The sequence below is a fragment of the Saccostrea cucullata genome, unplaced genomic scaffold, assembly GCF_032062105.1.
Source record: "Saccostrea cucullata isolate Sc308-1 unplaced genomic scaffold, CSIRO_AGI_Scuc_v1 ctg774, whole genome shotgun sequence".
Taxonomy (NCBI): Eukaryota; Metazoa; Mollusca; class Bivalvia; order Ostreida; family Ostreidae; genus Saccostrea; species Saccostrea cuccullata.
This window is the reverse complement of record NW_026929681.1, coordinates 312,472-330,345: the sequence shown is the minus strand read 5'-3', so window position 1 is coordinate 330,345 and position 17,874 is coordinate 312,472. Positions and strand designations below refer to the sequence as shown.

General features: G+C 31.4%; 1 protein-coding gene across 1 annotated transcript in view; it reads left to right on the top strand.

The window, feature by feature from the left end:
* Window positions 1-4,337: 4,337 nt before the first annotated feature.
* The window catches only part of LOC134281780 (receptor-type tyrosine-protein phosphatase T-like), a 39,158-nt gene continuing 25,621 nt past the window's right edge, over window positions 4,338-17,874 (top strand). Inside the window, exons 1-4 of the mRNA XM_062764208.1 lie at window positions 4,338-4,373; window positions 13,211-13,451; window positions 14,874-15,128; window positions 15,806-15,838. Coding sequence (XP_062620192.1) covers window positions 4,353-4,373; window positions 13,211-13,451; window positions 14,874-15,128; window positions 15,806-15,838 — 550 coding nt within the window. The 5' untranslated portion in view covers window positions 4,338-4,352. The remainder of the gene's footprint in view (window positions 4,374-13,210; window positions 13,452-14,873; window positions 15,129-15,805; window positions 15,839-17,874) is intronic.

Below are 17,874 nucleotides of genomic sequence, written 5' to 3'. Positions count from 1 at the left end.
TTTTTTTTTATGAATTTGCTTTTTGTTGTCGGGTTATCATGTTGAGTCCTCTTTACCTGTTTACAGATGTTAAAAGTTTGATTGATTGATTGTATATTGACTAACGTCCCTCTCGAGATTTCCTTTTCAATTTCAATTCTTTTAAACCTTATATCAACAGATATATCTGATTAACATATTAATAATATACAATATACATAATTGCCATGTAATTATATATTACAAAGTATTTACACAATTATTGATAAATCTTCATATCTATACATACATATTATTGAAATATCATAATAGTTAATCAATATCAATCTTTATTATAATAAAGAACTATATGCGGTATTAACCAACATTTGCCCCCCAAAATCAAACTTTGACGGAGTAATATTTAATTTAGTCCTCAAGCAGGGGAGTATATGCTGACTTCAAAGCACTGAATAATTTCATAAGTAATGACGTCATATGTACGTAATGACGTCACAAATATGACGTAAATTTCAGTTTTTTATGAATTTTGCAGAAAAATGTACATATTTCGTCGATATTTTAAATAAAAGTCACCGAGCGCATGTGTGTTCAGGATAAATATTTTGATATAATGTGTAGAATGATAATATCAATGAAATATGTCAATATTGTTCCTGAACACACATGCGCTCTATAAATTTTAAAGCTTAAATTGTTGAAATTTTGTCCATTTTGTCCTCTTTCTGAAAAAGGATATAAAATCGGACTAGTTTGTGACGTCATAAAATCAGAAATTGTGAATACACTGCTCTGGAACTATAATATTTTCTGTTAACTTATATTTCTCTTACAATTTATTGAATTCAGCACATATCAGAAAGTTTTCAAAATTTGACTTTTGTGGGGGCAAACATATGCAATATACCGCATATAGTTCTTTGTTTTACATTCCAATAAATTATATGCTTCTCTTAAAAAAATCCCCAGACCTTTTAAGTCCCTTACATTTTGAACACCAATTTAAAATTGTATTAATTTATGTACACTACTATTTTGATGATACTATTTTTAAAAATATTTCCTCCATAAAGTTTCATATGTTGGACATTATACAATGAAATGACATTCTATTTTATGTAGAGTACACAATATGGAGACGCCACCAATTGCCTGTGGAGAGCTGCAAATTTTGTCCTTTACTGGACAATCAGGGCCATTGAGCAGGGAGGGGTCTTTTTCGTGTCAGCACCTACTGCGACACGGGACCTCGGTTTATACGATTCCATCCGAAGGACCGGTCTCCACTTCCCTACAATGGGATTCGAACCCGCAATATAAGAATCTACTCCTTACTTCGCGACTCTAGAACAGGCGCTCTTACCACTGCACCACGCGGGCGACGATGTTAAAAGGAATCTGTCTTGTATTCTTTGAACTACTGAATAAACAAAATAATTTGATTATTATAGAATATATGTGCAATCATACATAAGCTGTTTAGGAGCATGATAAATCTCAAGAAAGTGATAAAGTAAACAAAAACTTAAAATTAAAGATAGCTTGATTTTTCACTCGGTAGAGCGCTCGCTCCGTGATCGGGAGGTCGTGAGTTCGTATCTCGGCCGCGACTGACCTAGTCGTTAAAAAGGGTAGCAACTCTTCCTTCGCCATGCGCTCGGCACTTTGAAGTGAAAGTTGCAGGTCCTTCGGATGAGACCTTAAAAGCCGAGGCCCCGTGTCAGCGGCAGGCGTTGGCACGATAAAGATCCTCACTACTCAATGGTCCTGAGTGCCGAGTAAAGGTCAAAATTTGAAGCCCTTCACTGGCAGACGGTGACGTCTCCATATGAGTGAAAAATTCTCGAGAGGGACGTTTAAGAATACAAAATCAATCAATCAATAGCTTGATTTTAAAATAACACATGAATTCAAGACTTGTACAAATATAAAAACACATCAATATTGACTGAATTTTTTTCTCGATTCATGGTCGACAATTGTAATGAAAAGTAGAGTATTACACTACTCCAACTAAGACATTTCTATATCTAAGGTGAACAAATGGATACTACATTTTGCAACTAGACACATGGCCAGCACATTTTGTTCTAAATTAAACGAAGGTTTGAAGGGATAATCTGTAAGAATGAAGTATATGGGAACATCTCTGTGTAATTGAAACATTCTCAATTCAGACGTTAAATCTCGTATATATCCTTCAGTTACATGTAGGGTGAAATGTCAACACATAGAAGGCAAGTATATGTTGATATGTGGAGGTTTGATACTTGGATTCTCTTAGTGCATGAGGAATCTCCTGAGCTCAATGGTAACAATTTTCATATTAGTTAAATTAAGAGTTTGCACTGTTGCAGATTATACACCAAGAACTAATGCTTTTAAAAATCACTGCCTTGGTCTTATCTGTCACATAAATTTAAAAAAAGCATCTTAAAAATGGTATGCATTACACATCATTTATATAAATTAGCATATTTGATAAAAAATGAATATTGTGGAGTACACTTCAGGAATCAAGTATTTGACATAAGAGAAAAGTCACTAATTTAATTTTCTGCTTTTTGTCTCTACCCTTCCAAGATTTCAAAAGTTCTTAATCACGCAACTGACAATGATATTTAATTTGCTTTTTTTCATAAAAATATCATTCTTCAAGTCAATTTCATTAAGAAAGGTCATTGTCTAAAGCTTTACTTAAGCATGGAATTAAGTGTTCAGAAAACATGTACACGCATATACTGGATTATTAACATGTATATAAAAATGTTTTCCAATTCCTCAACGATCACCTTATTTGATTAAACTCAAAACTGTTGATAAGTACACTTGATATTTTAACATGTCATGGTTTTGATTTATTATAATTATTTCTTTATTCACTTAAAATCAAATTTCACTAAACTCTACATGGTTACACTAGAAAAGGGAATTCAAATTTGTCTCTGAAGTGTTTTGAAGTAGACATACTTAATACGTGAGTGGTTCTCTCACTATTTCACATCTGTTTATAGATAATTGTGTTTCGCACTTATTTCCTTCTTTTTTGCTTAAATACGTTTTTAATGATTATACAAAACAAATGCTGATAAATCAAAAAAAAAAAAAAAAGGAAATAGCTGCTTTTTGCGATGGAACTTTGGAAAAAAAAAATTTCGCAGGCACAGCGATATGGTTTGTCATACATACAATTTGTTTCACAAAAGGATACAGTAAGGCATTCAATATCCTTACATAGTGTGCTTTTGCATTCAATAATTTTTCAACAGGAAAATATATAAGACCGTGAATTATGCTATTAAAAGTGTATACCATAATAAGATTCATAGGAAATAATTTATTGATTTCACCTCAATGTTTTTAGTCCAGAAAATGTGCAACAGTTTTACAATGACGTCTTAAAATAAAGCAAATCATCTTTACAAACATGTTTTACATCATCAGATGATTAACAATGTACCATTTTGCCGTGTGCATACAAAGTAAATCTAAAAGATATACATATTCAAAGTACCATAAGTTTACAGGATTATTTATTTTCTTTTGCAGGTTGCAAGTATACAGGACACTATGAACCAGACTGTTCTCTCCCCTGTCCTCAGAATTGTCTCCTTCCTAATTGTCACATAGAGACAGGTGCTTGTCAGGGATGTAAACCTGGGTATCAGGGACACAGGTGTGAACTGTGTAAGTACAAGACAGGTTATTTTTAGAATGCTAACCTGTCCTGTCTATAATTTTTTTGCTTAGATCAGGGAATTAGCAAAGCTTAAAAAAAAAATACTTCTTTTGGCTTTGAGATATTGTCTCCCTTAATGTTCAATATGTGTGTCAGGAAAATTATTTGAGCTCCAAAAAAATCTATAAGCAATGCAAACTGCCTGCTGCTCAATCCCATTCACTTTTTATGCGACTATATTTTGTTAAATTAAAGAAAAAAAAGAAGAAAATATTTCATCAATAAGAATATTCTAAGATGCATATTTTCTATACATACGGACTGTTGATATTCATTACTGGCTGTTGTAAATATTGAGTTACATACATGTATCCACAATACAATATGACAATAAAATACAGTAATCAGAGTCTACGGTAGCATTATTTTTGGAGTTCAAATATTTATTCTGAATCGCCGAGGAAATAAAAAAAAAATGAAGGCTTTTAATTTATAAAACATAGATTTATCAAAACTGAAATGCATTCATTGGATACTGAAAATAAAATGATTTCGGTTAACACTGTTGTTTCATGTTAGTCTGTTGGCCACTTTTGTATTGAGAAAATGTCATAAAGGTGGGGAAAGTGTAGTAATGGTGAGACTTGTAACCATGTCGACGGAACCTGTATGAAAGGATGTGACGTCGGTGTTTATGGATCTAAATGCAAAACACGTAAGTATAAATAAAAAAAAATCGGATTAATACAAAATATTAAAATTATTTTCCTAAGCTTTAACTGAAGGACAAAGTAAAAAAAGAAGGAAAACATGTTGTGCATAATTCAAATACTAAATATGTTGACCTTCATACCTACTTATGGCAATGAAATCAAAAGAAAATACAAAAAATAAAGGAAGAAAAAACGATAGATAAAAAAAAAATTACTGGAAATCAAAACTTCAAGCATTATAAAGAGCTGAGAACATAAATGTTTATTATGTATTCATATTGGCAGGAGTGCATGGACTCTATATTGTTAAATGAATACAGGTCCTTCAGATAAAAAAAAGATGAACGGAAACCATGCGCCCCAATGCGTGCTGGCACAAAATTCTCAGATGCCGTAAGTGGCAAGCATATGTCAATCTAAAGTCTTCTAGTGGAAAGAAGTGCCCCTCAAAGAGTGATGAATTTCAAAGGGAAGTTAAACAAACAAATCTATTTTCGAGATTTACATGTAATGGAGCAGAAATGAAACTAAAATGTATTGAAGTAGCGTAGACTAATATTTCAGTTCATTATCCCCTAGGATATGATATGGTAGGGAAATACATTTTCAATTGGAATAAATTGGGGAAAACATTTCTTTTTCGCAAGGAAGACTTTATCAGAAAATATTAGAATTAGTCGAAAGCTTCCTAATATAGGGAAAATAAAAATAAAAATGGCTCGTGTTTCGAAGGCTAAGGTGGAGCTACAACATGAACCGTGTTGAGAAAAAAAAATATGAATGAGTCCGAGTCTTATTTGAGTGCGCATGACTTTGCGCAGCTTTTTAATTCCATGCAGTCATTTGTGCAACTGTACACCTCTGCCAAATATTTTGATTTTAAGGGTACTTACCACAAACAAAAAATGGATGCACGGCTTGATATATATTTTTTGACTGATTTCGATTTAAAATGACATAAATAATAAATCCCTGAATTAAAAAGAAATCGTAGGTTTTCCTTGGTGCTTAGATATGAGATTTTGTTTTGCCTTCTTTATAATTCCATACACATTTTTGCATAATTTTTTAACTTTATGACAAATTCTTATATAATTTTCCCACTCTACTTGGTAAACATTATTCAGGTTACCAATTTAAATGTAAATCTATGAGAAATAATGCTTATTTCTGAAAAAAAGTTTGTTTGTGTTATTTATCCTTAATACAAAATTTACATTATCTTTAACTCGTACTGGTCTGAAAATGTGATTTTACGACAATAATTAAGAAAAAACGCAAAAATGACTCGAACGAGGTCACCATTTCTGGATTCCGTAAGCAACGCGTGACGATGAAGAATGACTCAGGACTCGCTAATATGTTCAAGACGTTCATAGATACTATACTAAAACTGATGACCTAACATCTTAAGAAACATACAAGCAATTTAAACATGACTAAACATGGCAAAGAAGATGGCGATTTTCTTTTGAAATTTCAAAATTTGGTGACTTATTACAATAACTTTCATCTACTTAAATGAAAAAAAAAATTCCCTAGGTCAGAAATATGCATAAATACGGGAAAAAATGTGATAACTTGGCGCTTTTCCAACTAATTCTCATAGGGTCCAATAATAAGATTTGACGACTTTATTTTTTTTTAATCTTAAAACAATTGATTTAACAAAAAGAAAAAAATAATTATCAAAAAAATATCAAAATCCCTAGAGCAGAAATAATTAGGCTCGGCCTCCTTAAGTTTATCTTCTTAAACATACTAGTCCATATTATTAATAAAGGCACCTTAGCTTGTTGTACAGACAAATTCTTATTAAAATCTCCAAAATTTAGGATAATAGCTCAAAAAGCACATTAATAAAAAATAATCTATTAGAATACATATACATCTATTTTGATGGTGTTTGTTCGATGCATATCAACGTTTCAAAATAATAAAAAAAATGTAAGCGATGTTATAATAAGTACATTTAACATACATCTACTTGTATTACATAGGAATCAATTTAACAAATTCATTTGAAAAATGAATATAATAACTATTTTAAGAAAACTTTAAGATTGTGACCACATTAAACGGACCATCTTTTTTTTTTATACAAAAGACCCTTTAGTCTATGGGCACTCTTTGGAAGGAAGTTTAAGTCAGATTGGTATTACAAAAGTCTGCAATGCAATTTATAAAAAGAATAAACAACTTCAACCCAGGTTATCCTATTACATTGGTTGCTAATTGAATCACACCTTGATTTAACTTCAATCATAATACAATATAGAATAGGATAGAAAACAATGCAATTTCTCCCATACATGTGTAAAATCCCTTTCAAATTGATCTTATTTAAAAGGTTACGTCAAGCGGATTAATACGTTTTGATGTAAGTTATTGTGACATAGACAACCAATACAATTTAGATTGAAATTAATATTTCATTCAATTAAAGGACACCTTTCAGCCACAGTTAAATATATTTTTGATAATAAATGAAATAGTGATCCTATTATATATTTCATTTAATTTTATTATACTCTATCTTAAGTTCCCGATAATTCTAAACATCAGAGGTAAAAAAAAAAACCAAAACAAAACAAAAAACAAAAATAAAAACAAGAAAAAAACGACAACAACAACAAAAAAGAAAACAAATAATCATTAAGCCAAACACAAAGAAGAAACCAACAACAAATCAATGTCTTTAATGTCCAGGATTTCAAAAGCAAGTTTATTATTTTGTGTTAGTTATTATACACCAATTGTCTAGAAGTCTTAAGATGCGCTCAGTGTGAAAATATGATAGCTTCTCTTAAGATTGCAATATTCTTCCCCTTTCTATTTTTAGTATACAACAGGGAACAACTGGGACTCTGTACTGCTTAGTTATGATAACCAATTGATAGAGTATTGAAACAAAAAGAATCAGTTGACTTAACAGGAAGTTTTATCATTAAAGTCACTGTTTTGTGTTGTGAAAGCAATATCCTTGTCTGAATTGAGGGAACCTTTTGCCAAGATGTTCCTCAGCACATTGCTGTGGTTTATGATAATTGAAATTAGATGTAGCCATGGATATGGTAAGTTCAATGCAGAATAGAAATTAGATTTAAACATAGAGAAAAAGGGAAATATAGGAATTTAATATCTCGTAAAATTTTAATCAATTGTTTATTTCATACAGTCAAACGACATGTTCCGAAGTAATGTATAGTTCTTCCAAAATTTTGCAGTGTTGTTTTTTTCCTTTGTTTTGTTTGTTTGTTTGTTTTTTTGGGGGGGGTTGCCGCTCAAAACATAAAGTATACAATGCATTGTACATTTTCGCAAGATACAAGAAGGTGGTTCACTATGTATATTATTCTTGGTAACCTTCCTAATCCTCACTTTTACAACTCTTGCTGCTATTTATTTCTCTAGAATATGAAATGAGAAAGAGGATGGATCATTGATATATTATATTTTATGAAGAGATATTAAACATAAATAATTGAAAAGCGTGTCGTCGGAATATATGTATCAAAATAATAAAAAAAATCCTCAAGTTGTTTGTTTTTGTCACTCCACTTAATTACAGGGATTTTGTATTTGAATACAGAAAGCAAGCACGGCTGAATCCTTAATGAGAAAAAAAAAATGAATATAGTTTAGGACCTCAGAATGTTTTCCCTGTTTAGTGCATTTTATTTTTAATTTTAGTTTAATTTGGACAGGAACTGAATTTCTTTTTCAATTTAAATATGGAAATCATTCAGTTTATGCTATTGTTAATGTGCGATTTTATTTCAACGGTCCGGTTTTTTGTAACTTTATATTCCCTTTTTTCAAATTTAACATTAGTAAACTTGACAGAGAACAAACTAATGGGGTAAAAGTATATGTGACACTATTATTCATAAACCTTACATGATAAGGTGTAATAAGAGCATTTTTTTCTTATTCAGTCGGTCATAAACAAAAAAGCAGGAAGCTGCTCACCAAAAACAAAATGAATAAAGGAGTATATAACAATTACTTTGAGTTCTCACATTTCCGTTCATTTGAAAAACTTCCCTGTTCTGTTTTGGGCGATCTATTTTTAACTTGCTGTTGAAAATATTATTGTTCCTTTGAATTGGTTGATTAAAAAAAAACCTTTTGTTAAATTTCTGTTAAAAAGTTGCAGTATAATCTATTAATTTTATTTAAATATTTGCAAAAAAAAAAACAAAACAAAAATATCAAGACCCTTAAAAATTTTTAATTTCTTGTTTATCCTACTTTAACTGACATTCAAAATTCAGAGGCAAACAAACTTATACAAGAAAAAGAAATCATATCAAATGTTGTCACGTCTTCATGGAAATTTTCTTCTTATTCTTTTGTTTATATTTCACTGTTCTATTGGTTTTTTTTGGAACATTTTGTAAACAAAAATATAGAAAATATAAAAAGACCAATAAAGAAAATAAATACATTTTTTTCTCTCTATTTTTATCAAACTCTCTCCATTTCAGATAATTATTTTAAAAAAGAGACTTACAAACATTATGTTTTTTTTTCTCATTATATACTGTACTTCCTTACAATGTACGTATGGATATTTTATAAATACGTGTAGAATAAAATATAATTTCAAAGTTGAATGTTCTTTTGATGACAGAAAGAAATGCTTACTGGCGGCGAGATTAAAGCGGGGTCCGCTTCACGCATCAGTGCGTAACGCGGTCGCTGAAAGCAAACGCCGGGTTGGCTTTTGCGAACCCAGAGCTGACCCCGAGCGAACGCGTAGCGAACCCGGAGCGCATCCAAAGCGCACCCAGTGCGGTCCAATATGTCTGAAAGCGAACCCGAAGCGAAACCCGAGCAAACCCGTGAAGCGAACCCGAGGTCTGCTTAGGGTTCTCTCTGGTGTTAGATTGGGTCCGGGCGGTACTGTATATAAGATTCTTTTTAGATGCTGCCCTTTTTGAAGGGGCTAAGTCCCTAACAAATAAAATATAGTTAACTATAGTTTTCGCCAAAGTTTTTCAAAGTGTCAAAGTTTTCGTCAAAGTTTTTCAAAGTATCAAAGTTTTCGTCAAAGTTTTTCAAAGTATCAAAGTTTTCGTCAAAGTTTTTCAAAGTGTCAAAGTTTTCGCGAAAGTTTTTTAAAGTGTCAAATTTTTCGCCAAAGTTTTTCAAAGTGTCAAAGTTTTCGCCAAAGTTTTTCAAAGTGTCAAAGTTTTCGCCAAAGTCTTACAATGTGTAAAAGTTTTCGCCAAGTTTTTCAAAGTGTCAAAGTTATCACTAAAGTCAATCAATTTTTTTAAAGTGTCAAAGTTATAACTATAGTTAACTGTAGTTAACTATAGTATTTTTTGTCAGGATCACACACGTACATTTAAGTCTTTGAAAATTATTGATGAATTTTCATTTTTAAAAAATGTAAAATGAATACCGTTTAATCCCTTTTAACCGCCCCTGCCCCTATAAGTACCCCCTTAGGTCTTTTACAATTTTCAAGAAGTAAGGGCACCCTGTACAGTGATTAAAGTCAACAAGAATCGTATCAAAATATTAAAGAAAGTGAAAATTTAACTTGTCTATTTTCCAAATTTTCAGTGGAAAATGAATAATTTAGCATAATTTCGTGGATTATCTTCACTTTAAGTAAAGTTAAATTAGGGAATAACTATCTTCAAATTATGTATTTGTGACCGTTAATGCTGATTTGAGTTTTACCGGCTTTCAGTGGTTCCTTGTCTATTTTTTTTTTTTTTTTTGAAAGATTTTTTGAAGTTAAAATATGACATTAAATATTATAAAAAGAATACCAAAATAACCGCCCCCTTTTTACAATTTTCTAAGCGCCCAAAGCGGTTAATAGGGATTATGCAGTATGTTAATATTTTTTACAAATATTCCTTCAGATTATTACCTCATTTAGGTCGATGAAGGTAACTTTTATTGATTAGTATAATATAATGATTTTTTTTATATAAATTAAAGTTAACTGTCAAAATGAGATGTCTGAAGTGGATAAGTACAGAAAGAGATTCGCTCCTCAGCTTTTCACGAGGTTTTTGTCTGGAGATCTCAAAATACATATAGTTTCATTCTTACAATATATTTGCATTCTATAATGCTTATTTAAAGATATTCCATCAAAACCTCATAATGATATGAAATAACAAAAATCATTTAGTGAGGAACTATATTTTTTGGGAGGGGGTGGGTTTAGAAGAAGGAAATCCATTTTTTTTCTCTTCAGAAGTATTTGCTATATTTTTAAGTTTGAAATCATATTTTTAGATGCAGTCTGTACACAGAATGATTTTGTGCAGAGAAATATATGAAGATAACACACAGTATACAAGAGGAAAATCCCATAGAGCAATAAAAAAAATAGCAGAGCAAATACGGGCCTTTAAAACACCATAAGTCGGATCAGGTGCCATATAGGGGTGAACATCCCTTGCCGTCCGGTCACACCGCCGTGTATTCCTTGTCATGATTTGGAAATAAAATCAGTCGTCAATGCACTGTACTATCCATTTGTACGAAAAATATTAGTCAGCATTTGTCCCAAATACCTCAGAAGAAATTTTATTCAGGTCCTAAATAATATATTAAAATAACTGTCACGACATCTGTCATCATAATTTGCAAATATATCAAATATATTGAGGAAGCCCCCCCCCCCCCAACAAAAACCCAATTTAACTTTAAAATTAACATTATTTTAGTATCATTTAAAAATTAACCGCACAGACAGATCTTTTTAATTCCATTTTCTGAATTTAAACGATAATTTAAACAATTCGGCTAATAATCAGAGAGAAATAACAATTTTTTCGAATAATTATTTTTGCTATTTGAATTTTTAGTGAGAAATGATATATTTTTAAGTGAAGAGAGGTAAAAAAATAGACTATGATAAGTTCTTTTATTGCCACAAATTTTAAAAAGGCTATTCAAGATGAAAATACAAATACAATTTGGCTTAAATTTATGAACGCAATTTGATGAATTTCACATCATTTTTAATATTTATGAATACCAACGACGTTGGTAAATCCCCAATTACTAGATTGAAGTGTAAATATGCATAAAATTTGTCAGAGATTGAATAATTAATTTTATATTGTTTAACGTCCCTTTCAAAATTTTTTACTAATATGAAGACGCCACCACTTGCCGCTACATACTGTGACATGGAACCTCAGTTTATTCTGTCTTTTCCGGCCTCCACGTCCCACAATGGGATTTGAACTTGCGACGTAAAGATCAACTCATTATCTGGCTATTCTAGAGCACGCTCTAACGATGTCATAGATACAGAAATTAAATTGTCATGGATTTTACACATTATTTACCCTACGATTTCATTTTCAAATTGTTTTTGACACTATAATTATGTTATTTTTGTGAACTCGCTAAATAAATCAGAGATTGTACCTAAGAAGCGAGAATTATTTAAATTATATAATTTTCAGACAAATTCCATCTCCATATAAATCAAAATAGAATGAACTTTTTAAAATCTGATTTACTTGAACGTATCAAAGATATCATATATACGGCTTTAATTCACATCCCATTCATAGCTTAAACCAATAACCCCGACCAATGTTCTTTGGCTTCCTTTTATCTAATCACTTACATTTACTAAAATGAGAAACATTAAAATTAAAATATTTACATTTCCAATGTTTTTGTCTGAGATAAAATAACCTTAAAATGTACCTTATTTCCGCATTAATGTTTTGGGGCGGTTCAAAAAAAAAAAAAAAAAAAAAAAAAAACGTGCAGGGCGGGACAAACAGCTAGACAGAAGCAAGGCTTGGAACACGTGGATTGGCGGAATCAAAGCATGTAAATATAAAGAATAACTTTCAGATATTTCAATTTCATGACACTGATCAATCGATTGGCTTGCTTGATAACTGATAATTTATTGCATAAATGCCTTCGGCGTTTATGCAAATCATCACGCAAGCCAATCGATTGATCACATCATGAATTCGAAATCAGTTATTCCTTAAATCAGTATGTTAATAAGAACTCGTAGTACAGTACCGACCGAACACAAACTAACAGAATGCGAACCAGGAGCTGACCTCGAGTTCGCTCTTTGAGTCCGCTTTGGGTTCGCTTAGGGTCCGCTAGGGCTGACCCTCTAGCGAACCTGTAGCGGACCCCGAGCGAACCCGAAGCTACCCAAAGCAAATCCGAAGCAGACCCAGAGAGCGAAAACCGAATTCAGTAGCGGTCCCAGAAAGTAAACGCGCTTTCGGTATTTCTTTACAGAGCTGTCAATCAGGATTAGTGATTAACCAATCGACCAATCAAAATGGCATATTGAACTGCCGATTGTGATAAGAGATCGAAAGTGTGATATTATTTGATATAATTCCAAACAATTTTTACTGTAAAAAAATGTAGAAAAAAGATATAGCTGGTCTTTGACAAATTGAATAATTTCATTATCTCAAGATACACTGCAAGAGCTTACATGTACCTGCCCATTACTCCAGCAAAACAACACGTTGCTATGCATCCTACTTTTTCGACAAGAAACAATATGTACTTTTGAAAAAAGATTATATGTCTTTTTAATCATGATTGAGTGGGATTAAGGTGCATTTTTTATAGGTTGGCAAACAATTTTATACGAAATGTTAATACCAACTTGTACTACAAAACGACTTTTATACAATTTGAATTACAAAAAAAAAATAAATAAATAAAAAAAAAAAAAAAAACCATCCAGATATGTTTGTTTTGTTACTGTGAATTAATTCATCTTTTAGTTGGTGCAGTGCAGTGTATATGGTTGAGCATAGCCTAGCAATATCTAATTAGAATTTTCTCTTTTTTTTAGAAAATGTGGCGTTTAATAAACCAACGGGGCAATCCTCTGTATCTTCATAACACTCTTCAAGCCACTACATTCGACTCCAGTAAGGCTGTTGATGGTCTGAAGACTAATCTGTCAGCATTCGGGGGACAGTGCGTCATATCAGCAAATTATGAGAAGAACGCCACCTGGTGGGTGAACTTGAAGTCCATTCACAGCATTCATACTATACGGATATATTATCGGACAGAAAATAAACAATGGGGTAATGAAATTATTATTAAAACAACCTTTGTAATTACAGTTCGTTCTGTTGTATCAAATGCACACATATAAACATATGGCATTCATTTCGTTCAATTGGTTATTATCTTTACACTTATAATTTTATTCAAAATATTATTTCATTCTTTTGGTATCCATAAATTATTCAATCGATCCAAAAGCTGGACACGTGTCGAATGTATTTTAAAATTAAAATTCATACATGTAACACATTTAAGAGACTTCTAACATTCTCCGTATGGATGGAGAAATTATGTGCAGTATATCTTCCAAATATTTCCAACGTGTTTTACTTCTCATTAATATTTAGACGATCGTATTCACTAAGACAAACTCGAAAGGTTTCAGTTTTTTGCAAATTTTTATATTTAACAACAAACAAATTCTATTGGTTTGTATTTTTCTTATCATACATCAAAGTTATATGATTGTTTTGAATTTGTTTGATTTAATATGCAATTGATCGATTGCGTGTTGCACACCGCCCCTCTCGAGAATTTTTCACGCAAATGTAGAACCCACTATTTGTCGACAGAGGGCTTTAAACTTACTCACTTTAAACTTACTCACCTAATGTGACATTGGACCTTAGTTTATAAACATTCATCCAAAGGACCGATCTCCTCGTCCAACACTGATTTCGAACCAGCGTTTATGTAAGGATGAACTCCTAAATTCGAGACTGTCGAACAATTCCACTTAGCAGTGCGCCACGCGTGTGACTTTATAAATTTACAACTCCGATCTAGATTATCGTGTTATATTGATTAGTAGGTCACACTAATGCAAGGACTTACCGTTTTTGAATTAAAAAGGGGGTTTCAACTCTTAGTGATATTAATAAGTCACCGTTATTTGAATTTAAATCAATTGCACCTATTAATCAACAGAATAACCCTGACAACTTGTAATACACACACTGATTAATTTTATAACCAAAATTATAAGACACTTATTCCTTGTTCTTTCCTTAAAAAGAACTTAAAATATTTTTTTTAAGTAGCGGTTGCAACTTTAAGAAAAAATAAAAAAATGGCGGACACATTTTCCGACAAAACAAGTGTGAAAAAAATGCATTTTTTCTACTTTCTTAATATACACCTTAATAAAATCTCCCTCTATTACAGCCTAAATATGACGGTTTTGTAAACGAGTAGTATAAACACCATTTCTCCAAATTCCTATCTGCAGTCCTATTTTTTAAATTTGATTAGATTTACTTAAAATGTTGTTAAAGTTCTGTTGAATTTAAAAGTTATGTAAAAGCTTATGAACTTGCACTTGTGGTATTGCTTATTTGAGAGAGTTATATATCATCTTTTCTAGACCCCATCTGTTTTTATACAAATTAAAAATACATGTATAATTACTTCTTCATACTATAATTTTCCATCTTTTTCAGGTGATTCTAATGGGTTCACCGCTAGATTTCTAGGATTTTACGTTTATATATCAAACACAAAAAACAAAGATGATGGGCATCTCTGTTTCCACGACACGAATAACAACAAATCCACAATACCTGATGTAGTCAACATAACGTGCCCTGTACATGGGCAGTATGTCATCTATTATAACATTAGACCACAAGTTTCAAAATACACCAGTGACTTTTCACCACATGCTTTCAATGAATTGTGTGAAGTGGAAGTATACGGTAGGTTTTCAAAGAAATGTTGGATTAAGGAAAACTGGCAATTGTTGCAAAAAAAAGTACATTTCTGTCCAAGAGAAAGATTAATTAAGTCCTTTACCTAGTTACAATATGAGTGCATTGTGTATTGAAAAATAAATTACAAATTAAAACGACAAGGCCCTGAACATGTACCTCAATTGAAAGTCAACTACAAAATATGAAGATATAGGAAAGTATCCTGATAATTGATACTTTTTTTTCAAATCAATTTGATGTAATTTTTGAACTTCAGAATTCGAATGCCTTTCCATGTTACATATTTCATTCATATGCATCGTGTCTATGCTCCTTTCTAATTGATAATCACGTTTAAATCATGATTTCCTGATAAAGATAGGATTTTTCTGGAAGTTTTGATTTCTTATTTCCATGTTATTCCTCAACACCCTTTTTACAGAGAAAACAAAATAAAACTTTTTATGTAAATATATTGATAAAATTTATATTATCATCCCATATGTAGTGAAGTTCCTCTGTACAATTTTTTTACCCCTGACTAAGGTCGAATAAGGAAGGTTTTCAAACTTTTGAATAATACATCATTGTCAACTGCACACAATCAGAATCATAAAGTTAAAATTAGTATTTCCAGATGGGTTTCTCTGTATAATGGCATAATACTGCTGTTTTTCTTTTAGGTTGCAAGAAACCAGGAGTGTATGGATCAGACTGTCACTACTAAGTCAAAAACGTACTGACATTCCCATTTTTTACTGACAAACTTAGAAAATTACTGACAATGTGCTGTCGTTACTGTAAAACTTAGACAATTACTGACCTTTTTACTGCCGGTACTGATAAACTTAGAAAAGTGCTGACAATCTTAGTCGGTGCTGAAAAACTTAGACAATTACTGACCCGTTTACTGTCCCTGCTGAAAAACTTAGACAAGTGCTGACATTTACTGATAATTACTGTCCCTATTGTTCTCGCTCTCGGGGAGGCTGCAGTGGTGTTAAAATGACTGTGTGTTATATTTTGCATTTAAAAACAGTCTTATTTTAATTTTTGATGAAAAAAAATCCCAGGCAGTTATTATTTCTTTTTAAATCTAAATATTATTGATATCTGTAAAATAATTCAGAATATGATTTGAAATTAACTATGTTTAAATCAAGTTTAAAAATGTGTTGAATATATCTATCCCTGTTCAATTAAACAATTAAAATTAGTTAAGCATCCAGGGATTTATCAGCCTATTTTGGGAAACGCCATTTTTTGGAAATTGGGAAAAAGTTATCGGCTTTTTGATGAAATTGGGAAAAATACATATGTTGCTTAAACCATGTATTCACTATTCAGGTTCAATATATTTACTGCTTTTATTTGGGCTACCAATTTACAGACAATTAAATATGATCCAACTTCATTAATCACCATACAAGATCAAGTATGAAAAATAGACTAATAAAGTTGCTATGTAAATTTAAATTCAATGAGTATTCATTTTATACAACTTAAGGTAGTATATTTGTGCGCCATGAAATTCCAATTTAGGTCATGGGAGATCAGGGACCTTAAGTCCCTGGGGAAATATAATAATTAACCTCCTACAAAATAATTTAAACTAAATGCACATTTTCTAAAATATGCATTGAAGATATATCTTTCTATCTGAAATAATGCCAGAAGTTCTTACCATTCACTCGTAGATCAATTGAGCAAGTCAAAATGAGTATATAAACCTACAGAAATACACAATATCACTACTTCAGAAAAAAACTGAGGAAATTCGGAATAAAAGTTGGCGATGTTTTTAAACATGTGTTACAACTGTAGCTTTGCTAAATGAGTTAAACTGAGGAAAATTACAGACAATCTGACTAATTTACTTTGTGTTTTTCCAAGGATAATTAAAAAAAAATGTTCTGCGATTGGGAAAAAATACTGCCAAATTGGGAAAAAGTGAACTCATTTTCATTTGGGAATGGGGCCGAATTTCGGCCCCTGAGAAAGCACTGATAAATCCCTGGCATCAAGTTAGTTTTCATCTATTTTTTTCTTTTCAGACAGATATCTGACTTTAATGCAAAGTCCCCCCCCCCTTGTTTTCACGATCAGAAAGTTGTATTAATTTTCTTTTCACAAACAGGACAGATGTCCCTTGTTAAAAAAGGAAATCTTCTAAATTTTGAATAATTACTGATAGGTATTATAAATTCAGCTTCCTAATGTTCTCGGGCATCTGTACAAGTCATATAATTATTACCGGTCGCCAGACGGCGGTCGGTCATTTGATATGAAAGTTTGAAGTCGGCATGCGTTTCTGCGGAATTAAAGCAATACAAATAAAAAAAAAATATTTAACATTCATATAATAGTATATTTAAAAGAGTGTCTAAATGTTTCACTAAAACACACAATAATCATAAAATTAAATCTTTTAGAAACATAGGGTAAATATTTCATCCAATCCTGATTGACAAACTTTGACATGACTGAGGTTCGGAGAATATTAGGACACGTGTTGGGCATAGGCTAAAGAAAAGTCCGCGTTAAATATATAAACAATTCTAATTTCTCTATTTAAACAGGATTTGTTACACGTATTTATTTTAAAATGACGTGTACACATGTATATATAATTTTAAACATTTTCTTAGGAGAATTTTCGAAAATATGATTAAATGTTCATTTATTAAAAGACAGAATTTTACAAAGTGCCAAGAATTTTCCCGCTACACCTCGAAAAGAAATGCAGTTGCGG